At 65.7% G+C, this 16,378-nt stretch overlaps 3 protein-coding genes across 3 annotated transcripts; 2 read left to right on the plus strand and 1 right to left on the minus strand.

Moving 5' to 3' along the window:
- Window positions 1-3,140: 3,140 nt before the first annotated feature.
- Window positions 3,141-9,858, minus strand: VTJ83DRAFT_6133 (uncharacterized protein; the record flags this gene model as incomplete). Its single annotated transcript, XM_071012811.1, has 3 exons — window positions 3,141-5,501; window positions 5,558-5,848; window positions 5,911-9,858. The coding sequence occupies 3 exons, from the start codon at window positions 9,856-9,858 to the stop codon at window positions 3,141-3,143; spliced, it is 6,600 nt and encodes a 2,199-aa protein (XP_070865508.1).
- A 2,182-nt stretch (window positions 9,859-12,040) lies between these two features.
- VTJ83DRAFT_6134 (uncharacterized protein) lies at window positions 12,041-13,348 on the plus strand (the record flags this gene model as incomplete). Its single annotated transcript, XM_071012812.1, has 2 exons — window positions 12,041-12,287; window positions 12,399-13,348. The coding sequence occupies 2 exons, from the start codon at window positions 12,041-12,043 to the stop codon at window positions 13,346-13,348; spliced, it is 1,197 nt and encodes a 398-aa protein (XP_070865509.1).
- Window positions 13,349-14,866: 1,518 nt separating this feature from the next.
- VTJ83DRAFT_6135 (uncharacterized protein) lies at window positions 14,867-16,060 on the plus strand (the record flags this gene model as incomplete). Its single annotated transcript, XM_071012813.1, has 3 exons — window positions 14,867-15,419; window positions 15,514-15,580; window positions 15,706-16,060. 3 exons carry the CDS (start codon window positions 14,867-14,869, stop codon window positions 16,058-16,060), a joined length of 975 nt encoding a protein of 324 aa, XP_070865510.1.
- Window positions 16,061-16,378: the final 318 nt, after the last annotated feature.

Genomic DNA, 16,378 nt, shown 5'->3' on the forward strand with positions numbered 1-16,378 from the left:
GGGTGAGAGTGAGTAGGTGAAGGTGAGTAGGTGACTATGAGTGGGTGACTGTGAGTGGGTGAGCGTGGGTGTGAATGTGGTGGGTGTGAGGGAGCATGAGGTACGTAGAGTGAGTGAGGTCAGCCCGAGAAGAAGTCCAATGACAATGAGAGAAGCGGTCGCGTTGCGTTGGGGGGGACCCGACGTGGTTGGCCCAAGGGTGAGCCGGTGGGGCTGTGGGGCATGCGGCCAGGGCCAAAACTTTCTGGGGAAAAACGGCGTATGTACTGCGTAGTACTGTGTCAAAGTGGCCGGCTTCTTGTTCGGGGGCAACTGACGCGTGATCATCTTCACCTCACCACACCATGCAAACCCTATTATTACAGCTTCACCGCTCCCGTCCGTCAACGAGGCGCCTACATATGCAACGCCTATCGAGGAAAACCCAGTTGTTGATCAAAAGCCACCATGGTCCTATGAATGTTGACCACTTACTATACACAGTAACGTAGGGGGCCCGTGTCTCGGTCAACGCATCCCCCGAGGCCACCTCAGCCTTGGCGCTCGTGGCTCTCAAAACAGTTCTTAGTTATCCCACCGCATGGTCCCTTGCAGGACAAAAAGAAACAACAGGCCCGGGCGGAATACCCACCCTCCCCTTCGTCATTCGCTACCTTACGGCTCACCATTCGTCATCGTCATCGTCTTCTTCTTCTTCGTTGTCCTCGGCGTTCACGAAACCCATGTAATCCACATCTGGCTCCAGCCACTCCCTCAGGTCCTCCTCGTCGTCTCCGTGCCCCAGCGTCACCGTCCACCTCCCCCTCCCTCCCTTCCCCTCCACCATTACCAACCCCTTCGCTGCCGCTGCACTCACCATCCATGCCTCCCTCAGCCTCTCCGCCGCGACGCGCGAGATCTGCAGGCGAGGCTCATCTTGTCCAGGCCTCAACGCCGCCGACGTGGCCTCCACCCACCGCCAAGGCTCGTCCTCTCCACCCGGGGCGCCATTGAAATATTCCCACCCAGCGATGCCCCCGATCTGGCCGTGCCGCCTCTGCAGGGCTGCCACGGTGCTTGCCAGCGCTTCGTGTTGGACGAACCCGCTGCCGCCGTTGGCCGGGCTCGTCAGCTGTCCGACGACGATGCGTCGGGGGTCCTACCCGCCGGCCGTGACCAGCCGATCAAACAAGGCCGTGGTCCTGGCTGACCCGAACCCGTTGTAGAACTGCGCGTTGTAAAAGTCCACCGCCCCCGGCCCGACGTCCTTCTCCAGGCGGGCGTAATCGAACCCGCCGAGGTTGATCCTGCGGCCTTGCTCGCCGGGCAGCAAGGCTTTGGCCACGGGAGCCATGCTTAGCACAAATCCTTTCTCTGCCCTCTTGCTCCTGGGTTCTGAGCCAGGACGAGGACGAGGACGAGGATGAGGACCGGCCCCAAAATCTCTCCTCAGCCTCCTGATCAGCCTGGCCACGCCCTGTTGCGACATCCTTTCCTCAATGTCCAAATCCACCCCGTCCAGGCCAAACCGGATGATCGCATCCCTCAGGGGGGCATACGCGCCTTCAAACAACCCCCCCTCCTCGGACTCCCCTTTCCCTCCGCCATTCTCTACGCTATCCGAAAAGAGCGAAGAAGAAGAAGAAGAAGCAGAAGACGGGAGGGGAGGAGCATCCAGCGTGTCGTAAGAAAACGACCCCCTCGCCGCGCCTCCCACCATCGCCATCACCATAACCCCCGCCTTTTGTAGCAGCTTCACTTCTTCCCAGAGGGTGGCGTACCGTGGATGGTCCGGCGAATGGTCGTTGAGGCGCAGGGAGCATGGGTACCGCTGCGTTCCCGGGGGTGGCGGGTGGACGTGCCACGCCGCGAGGAGGAGATGCGTCAGCGCGATGGTGTGGTTGGCTCGGCGGTGGAGGAGGGGCAGGAGGGAGATGGGTCGGCCGGAGGGCGTGTGGGTTGTTTGGTGGTAGAGGATGAGGCGCGGCATGTCCCCGGCCGAGCGATCAGCCTCGGCGGCGGGCGAGACGGCTCTGGGGCATGGCTTGGGGCTGCGAGCTGGGTGCGCCGAAACCGACGACGGGGCGGTGATGATGAAGGACGAAGAGGAAATGGCGACGGCGATGAGCAGGATGCGGGCCGGCTTCATTGGGGAGGACGAGACGGCTTCGCTCTCCTTGTCGGCCGACCCCTCTGGAATGCTGATAACGAGAGGAACAATAATTCACGTTGCTTATTGCCTTGAGAATAACGAGTGACAATGAATTCAGGCGCCTTTCAACGAATGACTGTCGGATCCCCATCGGAGCGTGTCAAGTGTGCAGTGCAGACCTGAGCGAGGCGGATGTGGTTGTGTTGTGGTCCGTGGCTCAACCCAACACATCAAACAGGAGCCGTCATGGAACCCGTAGCCTTTGCACCTCGCCCAGATCCGGCCGAGGAGGCATGGGAAACAAGGATGACGGCTTCCCAGCGCACGAGAGCATCACAGGGGCAGAGGGGACCTTCTCTCGTCGTGACGATTCAACCCTCTGTTTACTCCGGCTCGTCCAGCCCCGATCTGTCCCGATCGATCCCTTCCTTTTCCCTCGTTGGCTTGACCTGCTTCGGCAAGAATACATGTAAGTGCCTACCTATCTATCTCGAGGTAGATAGGAGGGTAGATAGGAGGGTAGGTAGGTAGGAGGGTAATTAAGGCACCTCAATTGATATCATTGACGGTTCCTTGGGGTCGTCAGGGTGATGCTCTCTGTCCCAACGTGCGAGAGAAAGCTTGCGGAGTGTCTACAATAACACCTGGTACCTATTCAACATAGACCCCCCAGTGTATTGTACGCACCTAGCTACCTACCACCTAGGTACCTGGTACCTTAGGTCGCGTTACCCAATCCTGAAATGCCGTGAAAGAGCGTTCATGGAGAGGTTCTAATACCCAAAGTCTTCGTCCTTCTCCTCTGCCGTCAAACAGCAGGAAAGCTGTACCAATCATCCCGCCGTGCCTTGCTTTTCCCTCCAGCGCTTGGACTCTTCGACACCGCACAGCATCCTCGTTCTCATTCTCTTTGGCCGGCGCTCAACACCACTGGAAACAAACGCATACTGCGTGCCATGTGCCATCCCAAGCATCATCCAATCGACTCACGCCGTCCCGAACCCGGCCGTCACCCCTTCAGCTTCCCGCCGTCTCCCTCCTCGCTGAACAGCTGGACGATGCCCCTCCAGTTCCTCGCCACCGCCACGTCGATGGGCGTTCTTAGTTGGTCGTCCTCGGCCCGCGGGTCGAGCCCCAGCGCTACGAGCTTCTTGAAGGCTCCCACGACGTCGACCTCCAAGGCTACGTGGGCCTCCCGTCCGGCCGTGACATGGAGCAGGTTTCGCCCGCGCGCGTCCACCGCGGTCAAATCCGCCCCCAGGCTCACCAGCACGTCCACGGCCGCGGCGTGCATCGTGTCGTGCTCCAGCGAGTAGTCCGCGACGGATCGGATGCCCTCCGGATCGCGCGTGCTCTCGAACCCGGCAGCCGCAAAAGAGAAAGCGGCCGTCTCTCCGGCCTTGTTGCGGCGGTTGATGTCGACGCGCGCCGCCACCTCGCGGAAGAGGGCCGCCGCCTCGGCGGCCGCCGCGGCGCTGCCCACCAGCCGCGGCGCGATGCAGTGCAAGGCCGTGTCGCCCGTCCGGGGGTCCGCGTCGGCCGGGTCGGCGCCCGCCGCCAGCAGGTGCTGCACCATGAAGATGGACTTCTGGGACCCGCTGGCGTAAGCGGCCAGCGCGAGGTGCAGCGGCTTTTGGCCCTGGGCGTCGGCGACGTCGATGGCCGCCGGGCCGTGGCGCACGAGGGCGCAGAAGGCGTCGCGGTGCTGCGTGGTCATCTCCGAGGCGTACGTGCAGAACCAGTGGAGCGGCACACGGCCCTCGTCGTCCGGGAGGAGAGCGTCGGCGCGGGCATCGACCAACGTCTGCACGACGTCGGCCATGACCGTCGTCGGCTCACCCCGCCGCGACGCGGCCCAGCGGTCCAGCGCGGGCACAAGAGGCATGCACGCCGAGGCCAGGAGCGTCCGTCCGCCGCGGCCCCTGAGGTCGTGGTTCGGCCGGGACAGGCGGGCCAGGACCGGCTGGGCGGCGCAGCGGTCCTCCACGATGGCCTGGAGGGCGAAGCTGCCGTCCGGGTACAGCGCGTACGCGTCGGCGCCGCGCGAGAGAAGCAGCTCGATCACGGCCTCTTGGCAGGCTTGCGAATGGTGATCCTCCTTCGGCCGAGCAGCCTCGTGGATCGCGTAGCGCGCCTCCGTTTCCGCCTCGCCGTCCCCCTCCTCCTCCTCCTCCTCCTCCTTCTTCTTCTTGTCATCCGCCGGCGGCGAGACCCCGTTGGGATCCGCCCCGGCGTCGAGCAACAACCTCACGAGATCGGCGTCGGTGCAGCCGGCGACCGCGCGAGAAAGCAGGCCTGGCTGAACCGTCGCCCCGTGCTCGAGCAAGAGCTTGCCGATGCCCGACTCAGCCGAGAGCTGCAGCGGCGTCGCTCCCCACGTCCCGTCCTCCTTCAGAACCGCGGCGTTGACGTCGGCCCCGTGCTTCAGCAGCACGCGCACCGCTTCTTCGCGCCAGGCCCCTTCCCATGGCTTCGCCGACGCGGCCACGAGCAACGGGGTCATGCCGTCGCCGTTCCTCGCCTCGATATCCGCACCCCGGGAGAGGAGGAACTCGATGGCCTCAAGCTTCCAGAAGGCGCCTCCCTTGGCGAGAAGATGCAGCGCCGAGCCTTCGTAGTCATAGCCGTTCTTGGGGTCGTGGACGGCGTTGACGTCGACGCCGAGCTTATCCACGAGCAGCTGCACCATGTCGAGCGACGGGGAGAAGGTTCGGCACGCCGTGCCGAGGAGCGTCCCCGCGCGGTCCCGGCTGGGCCTCTGCTGCTCCTGGGCCTCCAGCTCGGCCACCTTGTCAGCAAAGCGCTCGACGAGGTCCGTGTGGCCATTCTCGACGATGTGGTGGAGGAACGTTTCGTTGCTGCTCGTGTTGCCTTGCAGAAGCGTCCCTCCGAGCTCGGCGTACTCCTTGATGCTGTCGTAGTCCCCGCCGGCCAGCACGTCGTGCAGGACGCTGTGCCAACCGTAGCCGCCCTCCTCCTCCACGGCCTCGAGCAAAGCCTGGCCGTCCGGCACGAGGATGGGGTACGGCTCGGCGTCCGCCACGCGCCCGAAGACGTCCTCGGGCGACCCCGATCCGGCGCAGACGGCCCAGCGCCCCAGCCACCGGGTGCCCTCCTGGCCCCGAGCGCGAGGCGGCAAGGCGGCCTGCAGCTGCCGCGCCTTTTCGGCCGCCCTCTCCTTGTCCGTGGCCAAGAGGAACGCCTCGGATTGCCTGTGACGGTCTCGCGGCGCGGCGCCGTGCGCCAGCAGCCGGCGCACCATCCCCCAGCACCGCCCCTCGACCGCGAGGTCCAGGGGCGTCACGCTTCGGGTCGCGGTCCCGTCCGCCGCCGGCACGGCGGCTTCGGCGTTGACGTCGGCCCCGGCGCGCTGCAGCATCCCCACGATCAGGCCGCCTGCGGCTCGTCCACCGAGCCGGCCAGCACGTGCAGCGGCGTGAGCCCCTTCTCGTCGGCCAGGCTCGCGTCGGCGCCGCACCTGAGCAGCTCCGAGACGGCCGCGGGAGCGCCCGAGCGGCAGGCGTGGTGCAGCGGAGACCCCCCCGCGCCGCCCAGCCGGTTGACATGCCCTGCCAGCGTGCCCTGCTCGCGGTACCGGGCCAGCAGCAGGCTCACCGCGTTGCCGTCGCCCTGGCCCGCGGCAACGTGCAGCGCCGAGAGGCCGGTCGCCGCGGCCGCGTCGACGTCGGCGCCGGCGCGGAGCAGCCCCCGCACCGCCTCGGCCCGAGCGCGGCGGCTCGATGCAGCGGCGAGCGGCCCTCGGCGTCGCGCTCGTTCACGTCCAGCCCCGCAAAGTGCGGGCTGCCCAGCAGGTGCAGCATGAACTCCTGGCTGCCGGCCAGATGCAGGACCGACCGCCCCTGGGCGTCCCTGGCGAGCGGCCGCGCGCCGGCCTTGATCAGGGCCTCCAGGGGCTCTCGCAGCACCCCGCACCCGTCGGCGCCGAGCCTCTTGGCCCCGCTGACGAGCGCGTGGATGACGGTCCTGCCCTCGTCGTCGACCGCCTCGGCCGGCACCCCCGCGGCGAGAAGCGCCGGCACGGCCAGGCCGCCGTGCTCGGCCGAGACGTGCAGCAGGGTCCGGCCGCGCCCGTCTCGCGCCAGGGGGTCGGCGCCCAGCCGCAGGAGGAGGTCCAGCTTGACGAGGTTGCCGTTCTTGACCATGCTGAAGAGCGCCGTTTGCCCCTCGCCGTCGTGGCGCGCGTCGAGGTCCAGCCCGCCGGCGACGAGCCGCCGCAGAACCTCCTCGTCCTGCGGATCCAGGGCGCGCTCCGAGGAATACCCCAGCCCCCACAGCAGAGGCTCGCCTTTGCGGTTCTTCCGGTTGGGGTCGGCGCCGGCGCGCAGGAGCTCCTCCACGAGCGGCGGCAGGTTGAGCGCCGTCAGCCCGCGCAGGCCCTGCACAAGGTGGCGCAGCGCCGTGTTGCCGTCGTCGTCGGCCTGGTCGGGGTCGGCCCCGAGCTCGAGAAGCCGGAGCAGAACGGCGGGGTCGCTCTTGGGGTTGCTGTTGGGGTTCCACGTGAGGCGTCCCCGGAACATGATCTCCGCCATGGGCGCGCGGCCCTCGGCGTTGCGCGCGTTGACGTCGGCGCCGTGCGCCGTCAGCAGCTCGACCAGCTCCAGGTCCTGGCTCCGGACCACGTGCAGAGGCGTGTTGCCGTTGACGTTGCGAGCGTTCGCGTCGGCGCCGTGCTCGAGGAGCAGCCCGGCGATCCCCGGCCTGGCCGGCCTGGCGAGGTGCAGCGGCGTGTTGCCCCGGACGGTCTGCGCGTTGACGTCGGCCCCCGCCGCGAGCAGCAGCTCGACAAACATCTCGGCCGTCATCTTGTCGCGGGGCCGCTCGGCCTCGTCGAAAAAGGAGTAGAAGGAGTCGGAGCACGGCTGCATCCGCACGGCAAAGTGCAGCGGCGTCAGGTCCCTCTCGCCGCTGTACTCGTGCGAGTCCATGCGGGCGTTGACGTCGGCGCCCGCCTCCACGAGCAGGCGCAGGCACTCGGCCAGCTCCTCCCGGGTCCGTTCGGGATCGACGTGATAGGACGGGGGCCCGACGCCGACGAACGCGTGCAGGGGCGTCGGGCCCCGTTCGCGATGAGGATGCGGCACCTCGCTGGTTATGTTCATCGTGGACCACTGGAACGGGATGGAGTCTTCGTTGCTGCACCGCCTCCGGGGATCCGCGCCGTGCGCGAGCAGCAACCGCACCAGCTCGGCGTCGCGCAAGCGCGCCGCGCAGAACAGCTTTGTCATGCCGCTGCAGAAGGAGTCGACGTCGGCGTTGCCCGTCTCGAGGACGGCCCGCACGATGTCCAAGTCCCTGGAGGCGTGGAAGCACCTGTTGGCCTCGTCCGGGGGGACGAACGGAAGAAACTGCCGCACCATGTCGGGCCTGCCGAGCGTGAAGGCGTACGCCAGCGCCGACCGGCGCTCCCTCTCGATCTCCTCCTCGGTCCGGGGCCATTCGTCGAACCTCACGGCGGCGGGCCACCACTTGGACAGCGGATCGGCGCCCGCCGCGAGCATGAGGCGCACCACGGCCGTGCGGTTGTGCTGCACGGCGCGGTGCAGCGGCGTGAGGCCGTCGTCGCTGCCCCGGCCCGACGTCGGATCGGCGCCGCGCGCGAGGAGCAGCCGGACGATCTCGGCGTGTCCCCGGTCGGCCGCGTAGGCGAGCGGCGTGAGGGCGGCGGCATCGGGAGCGTCGACGAGGGCCGGGTCGCGGCCGGCGAGGTGTTCCACGACGTAGGCCGGGGCTTCCCAGGCGTACCCGGCGAGGAGGTGCAGGACGCCGCACGAGGCCGACATGGGGCCGTACCAGTTCTCCAGCATCCACGTCTCGACGGCCGGCCTGCCGGGGAGAAAGCAGCGGTCGAGGGCGGCGAGGACGCGGCCGGCCTGCGGCGTTCCGGGCGGGACCTTGCCCATGTGGAACACCAGGTTGGAGCTCGCGTACTCGACCAGCGGATGGGCGACTCTGGTGTCGGACCGGGCCTTGGCAACGACGGTGTGCTTGTGCGATTTCCAGTCGAGCTGCCGGCGGCGCTCCTCCTCGGGCGAGGAAGCGGGGGTCCGCCGGTCGTCCATGGCGGCGCCGTCGTAATGCGGACAGCCGTCGAGGTAGTCGAGCAGCAGCACCGCCAGCGCGGCGTGCGCCTCGCTGTCGTCCAGCACGGGGAACGCGCCGGGGCCGGCATCGCCGCGGCGCTCCTCGTCGTTGAGGAACTCGGTGAAGGAGTGGTGGATGACGCTCACCGTCTCGTCCTCGAGGAGCTCGAGGAACTTGCCGCACCCGGCGCGCACCAGGTCCTTGCCGCGGCGCAGGTCCCCGCCGCACATGAGGCGGGCCGCCAGCGAGCCCAGCTCGATGAGGCGCAAGGGCCGGCTCGCGCGCGTCACGCACGCCAGCATCTGCGCCTGCTGGTCGGCGGTTGAGCCGGTGCGCCGGGCGTGCTCGCGGAGCATGCCCTCGTACACGCCGCGCAGCGTGCTCGGGAGCAGCTCGTCCAGCTGCTGCGGGAGCTGGGCCGGGTCGACCCGGCCCTCGCGGAGGCCTTGGGCGAGGTTGTCGATGGCGAGCCGCGCGTGGAGGAAGAGCCCGTTGGCGCGCCCGCAGATGGTCTGCCGGATCAGGTCGCGCTTTTCCTCGGCGCCGTCGCCCAGGAGGCCGCCCCGGAGCAGCTCCTCCATGCGCGCGTCGACGTAGCGGCCCACGTCGGACGACAGCCGCGCCGGATCCAGCCGCATGCGGGCGACGCCGCGGCTCCGCCGCACGACGCTTTCGATGCGCGTCAGCGGGCGGCTCGTCATCAGCACCCTCGCCAGGGCGGGCTTGCCGCTCCGCCGGGCGCCCAGGGCCGCCAGGCTGGCCACCATGTCCTCGAGGTCGGCCTCGTCCATCTCGTCGAGCGCGTCGGCCACGCAAAACACGCGCCCGCCGAGGAGCGGCGCATCGAGCTCCAGCGCCTCGACGACGGCCGGCCAGATGAGCGACAGCTCGTTGCCGCGCACGGCGTGATCCTTGGACAGCTTCTCGAGGGCGGACCGCAGCGACGGGCTGTGCGGGAGCAGCTGCGCCGCGTAGTCGCGCGCCAGGTAGCGCGAGGTGTGGTTGTGGTCGACGATTTGGCGGAAGAAGAAGAAGAGGACGATCCTCCCCCCGGCGGACGACGACGACGACGACGACGACGACGACGACGGGATAGGCTCTTGCAGCTGCTGGATGGTCCGGGCGGAAAACACGGATTTCCCGCTCCCTGCTACGCCGCGAACGTGGAGGACACAGGAGCTCCCCTGCTCGGACGGCGGCTCCGCTTCCTTTTCGTTCTTCTCGTTCTCCTCCTCCTTTGCCAGGTCAACAACCTCCACCATCTCCCCGTCCTCCTCCTCGCCCTCGTCGTCGTCGGCCTCGTTGTCGGCCTTGTCGTCGCCCCTCTGCTCCTCCATGCCCATCCACTTGCGGAACGTGCTCGTCCCTTGCACCCAAGCCCCTGTCCCCGGCACATGGGCCCGCAAATGCTTCTGGTACTCCCCGCCGGGGGAGAGATAGTCGGTGGGCTGCAGCCAGTCGAGGAGCTTCTTGACGAGGTCCTGGGGCTTCTCGTTGGCTTGGGCAGGGCGTGCCGGGACGCGGTCGTGCGTAACCATGGTGAAGCCCGACTCGACGGAGCTGTCCGACATGCCCGAGACGGACTTGGCGTCGTCGTCTTGGGCGGTTGGAAGGGCGCGAGCCATTGTGATGCTTGTGCGTTCCACGGAGCCGGTGTGCGAGATGAGCGGCTTCCCCTCGTTTCTTTTCTTTTGCTCTTGATGTTCTTTTCTGCTGCCGACGTGGGTGATGCAGGCGGCGTGGCGCCTGATCACTGCCTTACCATATGTCGTTTCTATGACTGACAGCTCACAAGGGGTTGGTCGTTTGGTTGGGATGTCAGGGATGATGGATGCGCCATGAGGAGGGGCCGTCCCTCTTTGTACCGCAACCGTTGAGAGTGACCAACGGCCGTCTACATAGGCAAACAGGCCGCTCCGGCAAGAGACTTTCTCCTCGTCTCGTTCTGTGGATGGATGGGACGCGTGTCATGCAGGAGGACGGAGCGAGGACGGTCAGACCGGATGACTCTCTACTGCGTACGCCGTAACTCGCCCTGCTCCGTAGCATCCAGACCCGTTGCAATAAGCGGACGGCATCATCCTCGCCACGCCTTCACCTTCGCGGTCAGCACGGCTCCAGATTGCCGGGGCTGAGCTCTGCTGCCTGCGCTGGGAGCTGACACCCCGCAGCCGGGGAGAAGCGAACCGTGGGCGACCGGGATCCTCCTAGCGCGGAGCGGCTTCACGCTGGCGTCTTCAAGAGGACGTTGCGGAGGAGGGTGAGAAACATGCCGCGTCGTGGATGGAGAGCACCGTGGCGTTGGCTCGGCGACGGGGCTCTTGTTCGTTCCACCGGGAGGCGGCGCTGCTTCCCAAGGCCGACGGTGCTCGAGTTCACGGTTCATCATGTATTCGTAGCTATTTACTTTTCGCGACCGAGTTTACCGGGTTTCGGTACACTCGTTAGTGACCTGATCTTTGGGCACAGCGGAGCTCCCTGCTACATGCACCCGCCGCCACGGGGCCGTTGCTGAGAAGCTCCGTCACGGCGCATGGGTCCTCGCCCTCTCACGCCGACTTTCTCTGCCCTGTCCCAGGCGATCTCCAACGCAAAGCAGCAGGCGAGCGTGCGGGTCAGCGAAACTGACTAACTAGCCAACTAACTACCTTGAGCTGGCCAAGCCGTTGTGGAGGATGCCGGCAGCGGAGAGATCCCAGATCCACCCTCTCCACCGCCTCCTTGTACGCAGTACTGCGTACCCTGCAGTGGCACCACGGATGTAACTGGAACCGGAAACCTGGTCTGGTGTGTATGCATAGTACTGTGTACTGCGTACTGCGTCGGTAAAGGGGGGCCGCTGGGCAAGCCTCACGCAGCCCAGCATCCTCCAAATGCACACACGGCGCTCACATGGCTCCCTGCTCCATGCTATACTGGCTGCTCAGCGAGACCGCGTCAAACCGAAAAGAGCAAAATATCAAGACAGAATCTGACAAGGGGCTCCGGCTCCTCCTCCAGACATGCACCGCCGCGTATCCCCCACACCAGGCACCAGGCGCCAGGCGAAAGCAAGGCCCAGGGCCACACAAGTTCTCGGCGTCTGCCTCCATGCCGCTGGCTGCAACGTTAAGCGCTTCATTTCAGGCTAGTGGTCGCATCGGGGAGGACAAGCGCGTGCTGCGCCGCGGGCCGGCAGGGCTGGTTTGGGAAGGCAAAGTCGCTGCAATCCGGATGGACTAGCGAGAAAGGAAACCGCCGAACCTGGGAGATGAGAACAGGGAGCGTGGTCGTCCAGGGCGGTACGGTGCCGCTAGCGGCGGCATTCGACAGTAGGTGGAGGAGGAGGAGGAGGAGGAGGAGGAGGGTAACGCTGTGGCGACCCGCCGAGGGAGCCAGCACACAAGCTTTGTTGAGGGGTTTCGATCCCGGTAGGATCCGAACTAGTTCTTCAGCCCTGCAGGATGTCCTGCCACGGTGCATGGTCTGGCCTGCGACGCCGGAGTATGCTCCGAGACATGTCGGTCATTTGCGACGCCTTGTCATGCGGCGCGGGGGCGCAGGTGGTAGCCGTCTTAAGCGGCGTCCCTGACGTTTCCTTGGGGGCCCGAGTGCCCGCCCTGTCTTGTCTGCTCCGGCCCCGTGCGATTCCTAGGCGGCCCGGTCTCTCTCTCTCCCGCCAGCCTTTTGTCGTCGCCTCCGAGTCCCTCTGCTCCGTCGCATCGTGCAAAGGCAGCAGGTTCGAGGACGCTCAGCGTAGCACACGACGGACGGTAGAGGGGCCCGGCCGACATCGCCAGTTCGTGCAGGACCCTCTGAGCCCCAGCGATGGCGACGACGACGCGGCGCGGCCCGACGGCCGGGCTGCGCGCGATGCTGCTCCCGCTGTTGGCCGCGTGCCTCTGGGCCGGGAGCGCCCAGGGACAGGATCCAAGCAAGAAGCCCATCTTCCTCTACCCTCCCCCGGGATCCAGCTTCATCTACAACAAGATGGACACGGTGCTCGTCACGTACGAAGCCTTCTACGACCAGGCCGACTTTTGGATCTTTTGCGAGCCGGGCAAGGGCAAGTTCGGTGAGTGCTGCTGCTCCCCGCGGCCGTGCGTCTCGGCGGCATGAGCTCTCGATCCGGCTGCGATGGCTGACGCGAGAGGCAACCCGCCTGGTTTTTTTTTTCTTTTCCCAGTCTCTCGGCAAAAGGCGCCTGGCTGGAAGGCGACGGTGCCCGCGGTGCTCAACTTCACGTCCGACACGCCGTGCTGGTTTAACGTGCGAACGGGGGAGAACGGCACCGACGGGGCCAACAGCGCCTACTTCAACGTTATCGGCCAGGTGCGCCAAAGCGGCCCCGCCGTCCACGGCCTGGATGTCGCCTCGCCGTCGTCCTCTTCCCCGCCTTCCACAAGCTCGCCCTCGGCGACAGGTACGACAAGCCAAGAGGCCGAGCCGACGACTCCGACGACGACTCCGACGACGGCGGCGGCGGAGGACGAGCCAGGACCGACGCCGAGCGGCAAGAACAGCGGGGACGGAGAGGATGACGGCAACGACAGGGACGATGCGGGTCCGGGCCGCGGCAGCTCATCCCCCGACGCCCCCGACGCGCCCGAGTCAGGAAGCGGGCTCGGCGCGGGAGCGTCGGCCGGGATCGGCATCGGAGCCGCGGTCGGGGTGCTCGCGGTCGCAGGAGGCCTGTTCCTGCTCTGGCGGCGACAGCGGCGGCGAAGCCACCGGTCCCAGCCAGACCGCGCGGCCGAGATGGAGGGCGACAGCGCGCCGCCGTACGGCGGGGCGTATCAGGGCTACGGCCCCGGCTACGGCTCCGGCTACGGCGGCGGCGGAGCGAGCGCCCACGGGGGCAGCGGCTACGGCGACGGCTCCGAGCCCGGGGGTTGCCATCACCACAGCCCGTCGTCGTTTGGGGTGCTGCCGCCGGAGCAGCTGACGGCGCGCAAGAACCCGTGGGGTCACGGCGGGCCGTCCCAGCAGCCGCCGCAGCCGCCGCAGCCGCAGCGTCCGCCGAGGCAGCCGGCGGTGGGCGAGCTGAGCGCGGCTGATGGGGTGGTGGAGATCCAGGACCAGGCGGCCTTCGTGGGGCCAAACGCATGGGCGAGACACTATGGGATGCCGGCGTGAGAGGGGGCGCCGAAGAGGGGTCGTTGAGGATGAAGGATAGACATAAGCTCAGGTACTAGTTTCTCATCATGTCGTGTGTCCATGGTCAGTGACGGCGTGCTGTATTCCCTCTCTATCGTGAGGGCGGCGGGATGGCGTTTGCGGAGCACGAGTTGGGGGTGTGTTTTTGTATCTGTTTCCTCGTGGCCAAGGTACGTGAAGCATACCGCGTACACATACTGCTGCAGCGTACATACTACTGTGTACAGTGTACGTCAGGTCTTGTACGCCACAGATAGTATGGCCCGCCCTGGTGCCGAACCGGCCGATCCAGGGGCTGACGATATTCGCTATTCGGCATCCGTTCTGCGTGACGCAGGCCCACGTAACGTACCGACGTTACCTACCTAACGTTACCAACGGGGGTTGTAAGACGTGGGACCTGCATCATTGGGCGTCTAGCGCTGCCGGTTTCTTCAGGTCGCCTGATGAGATGGCTACGTTTGCCTCCCTTGTGTTTTGGCTCTTTGTTTCTGCCAGAAGGGTGACGCGAGGTGAGCCTTGTCAGAAGCCTGCTAACGTCAACTGCTCGTGATCACGCTGTATCTTGCCTCACGTATGTACCTGAACGTTCCATGGTTACCCGTCCCGTACCTTGCCTGGTACCACCAGCACGCTGCAAACGACACGCTGCGCCCCAAACACTGCACGCCACGCTGCACCGCTAACCCTGCACCCGGCAGCGTGAGCCAACACGCCCGACTGGACCGCGGCGTCAGGCACCGCGTCCACCGCGCCGGGAGCTCTCGGCGTGCGCTAAGCCGGTTCCTGGCTGGGACCATGTCCTGTGGCGCATGACTCAGCAGGCCAGGCCGCTGCAGACATGCGCCCAGAACCGGAACCGACGGGTTCCGTGGCGCAAAAAGACGAACCACCTCAGGGCACCAAGCGTCTTGGTCTGCCCACCACACCACCACACGACGGTCCGACGCCAGCCCGCGTGCTGGGAGCGGGTCGTTTGCAATTTTAACCGAGTGGGGCCTGAATTAACCGAACCAGCGCGACTGGATCCGCGAGCGACGCTGTCGATTGGCACCTTTTCGGTGTCTTGACAAAGCCCGTCGTCCACGGTTCCCGGGTCAGGGCAGGTCGGTGTGCATACACAGTACACAGTACTATGCACGGCCGGACTCCCGTCGGCGCTCCGGGGACGAGACTTTTTTTTTTTTTTTGAGACACCATCTCTGGTACATACACCAACCTAATTTGACCCTTGAGTTGGTTGGCTTATCAATCGTTTCCCACGGCAACACAACACAACCCATCCGTTCCATGCCGGCATAGCTTCGAGCTTCCTCACCCTTCACAAAGCTTCCCTCCCCAAGCTCCAAGCTTGTGCCCCCTCCCTTCTCCCGCCCCTTCATGGCCAGCGAATAATCAGCGCGTCGACGTCGCCATCTAGGTTCACCACCCCGAGACATCGACCGTGTTTTTTTTTTTTTTTCTCTTTCTTTCATTCCGCATTCCGGGTTGCCCGCCATGGACACGGCTCTCGAGATTCTCGATCCCCTCGTCTTCGACAAGGCCTACGCCTACTTCGTCCCCGCCAAGGCGCCTTTGGCCCTCGACAACAATGCCACGGGCATCGCCCTCGACCTCAACGCGGCGCCCACCTACGGGTCCGCCTGGGCGCGCGACAACATCCTCCGCCAGTGCATCTCCATCCTCATCATCACCCAGATCGGCGCCACCTCCATCTACTGGATCTTCAGCGCCCTCTCGTACTACTTCATCTTTGACCGCCGCCTCGAGTACCACCCGCGCTTCCTCAAGAACCAGGTCCGCCAGGAAATCATGTCGTCCATGCGCGCCGTCCCCTGGATCAACATCATGACCCTGCCCTTCTTCCTGGCCGAGGTCCGCGGCAAGAGCCTGCTCTACACCCACGTCGAAGAGTACGGCTGGTCCTGGCTGGTCATCTCCACCGTCCTCTTCATGATTTGGAACGACTTTATGATCTACTGGATTCACCGCCTCGAGCACCACCCGAGCGTCTACAAATACGTCCACAAGCCGCATCACAAGTGGATCGGTACGCTTTTCTTGCCTTGCTTGCTTTGTTCCCCGCCGGCTCTCCAACGTCTCCGAACGCTCCGCTGACATCTCGTTTCCTTTTTTCTCTCCAGTCCCGACCCCCTGGGCGGCCCTGGCCTTCCACCCCGTCGACGGCTACCTCCAGTCGCTGCCTTACCAGTATGTCTCTCTTGTCCCGCTCCCACCAACGCACCACCCCCACCGGCCACCGGCCACCGGCCACCGGCCACCGGCCGCCGGTTCCCACATCAACACGCTAACGCGCCCCTCCCCTTCCTCTCCAGCGTTTTCGTCTTCATCTGCCCCGTGCAAAAGTATCTGTACATGGTCCTCTTCGTCCTCGTCCAGATCTGGACCATCCTCATCCACGACGGCGACATGATCACCGGCCACTGGCTCGAAAAGTACATCAACAGCCCCGCCCACCACACCCTCCACCACATCTACTTCACCGTCAACTACGGCCAGTACTTCACCTGGGCCGACAGCTACTTCAAGTCGCACCGTCCCCCCCAGCCCGACCTGGATCCCCTCATCGAGGCCCTGCGCGTCATGCGCGAGAAGGGCCTGGTGGATGAGCAGGGCAACCCCATTCCGCAGAAGAAGGATGCCAAGGGGAAAGGCAGCAAGGAGGACTAAAGAAACAGCCTGGCTGGCGACGGCTTCTTGACCTTTTTTTTTCGCATGTTGCCATGCCGCTGTCGCGCCTTTTGGCATTCCACAGCACCACCACGAGCGAGAGACACACACACACGATCCGACATGGGGTTTTCATCACGAGTGGGTGCGGCATGGGGTTGGTTTTGGACGCATCCACTCACACACACGCCCACACACACACTCACACACACGCCCACACGCACACACGCACATATACGCACGCACGCACGCACGTACACACGCACGCTCACGCGCTTGGCAGGGGAGGAATCTGCGCTAGATCTGTCCCAGATGTTG

This window comes from Remersonia thermophila, chromosome 5, assembly GCF_042764415.1.
Source record: "Remersonia thermophila strain ATCC 22073 chromosome 5, whole genome shotgun sequence".
NCBI lineage: Eukaryota > Fungi > Ascomycota > Sordariomycetes > Sordariales > Chaetomiaceae > Remersonia > Remersonia thermophila.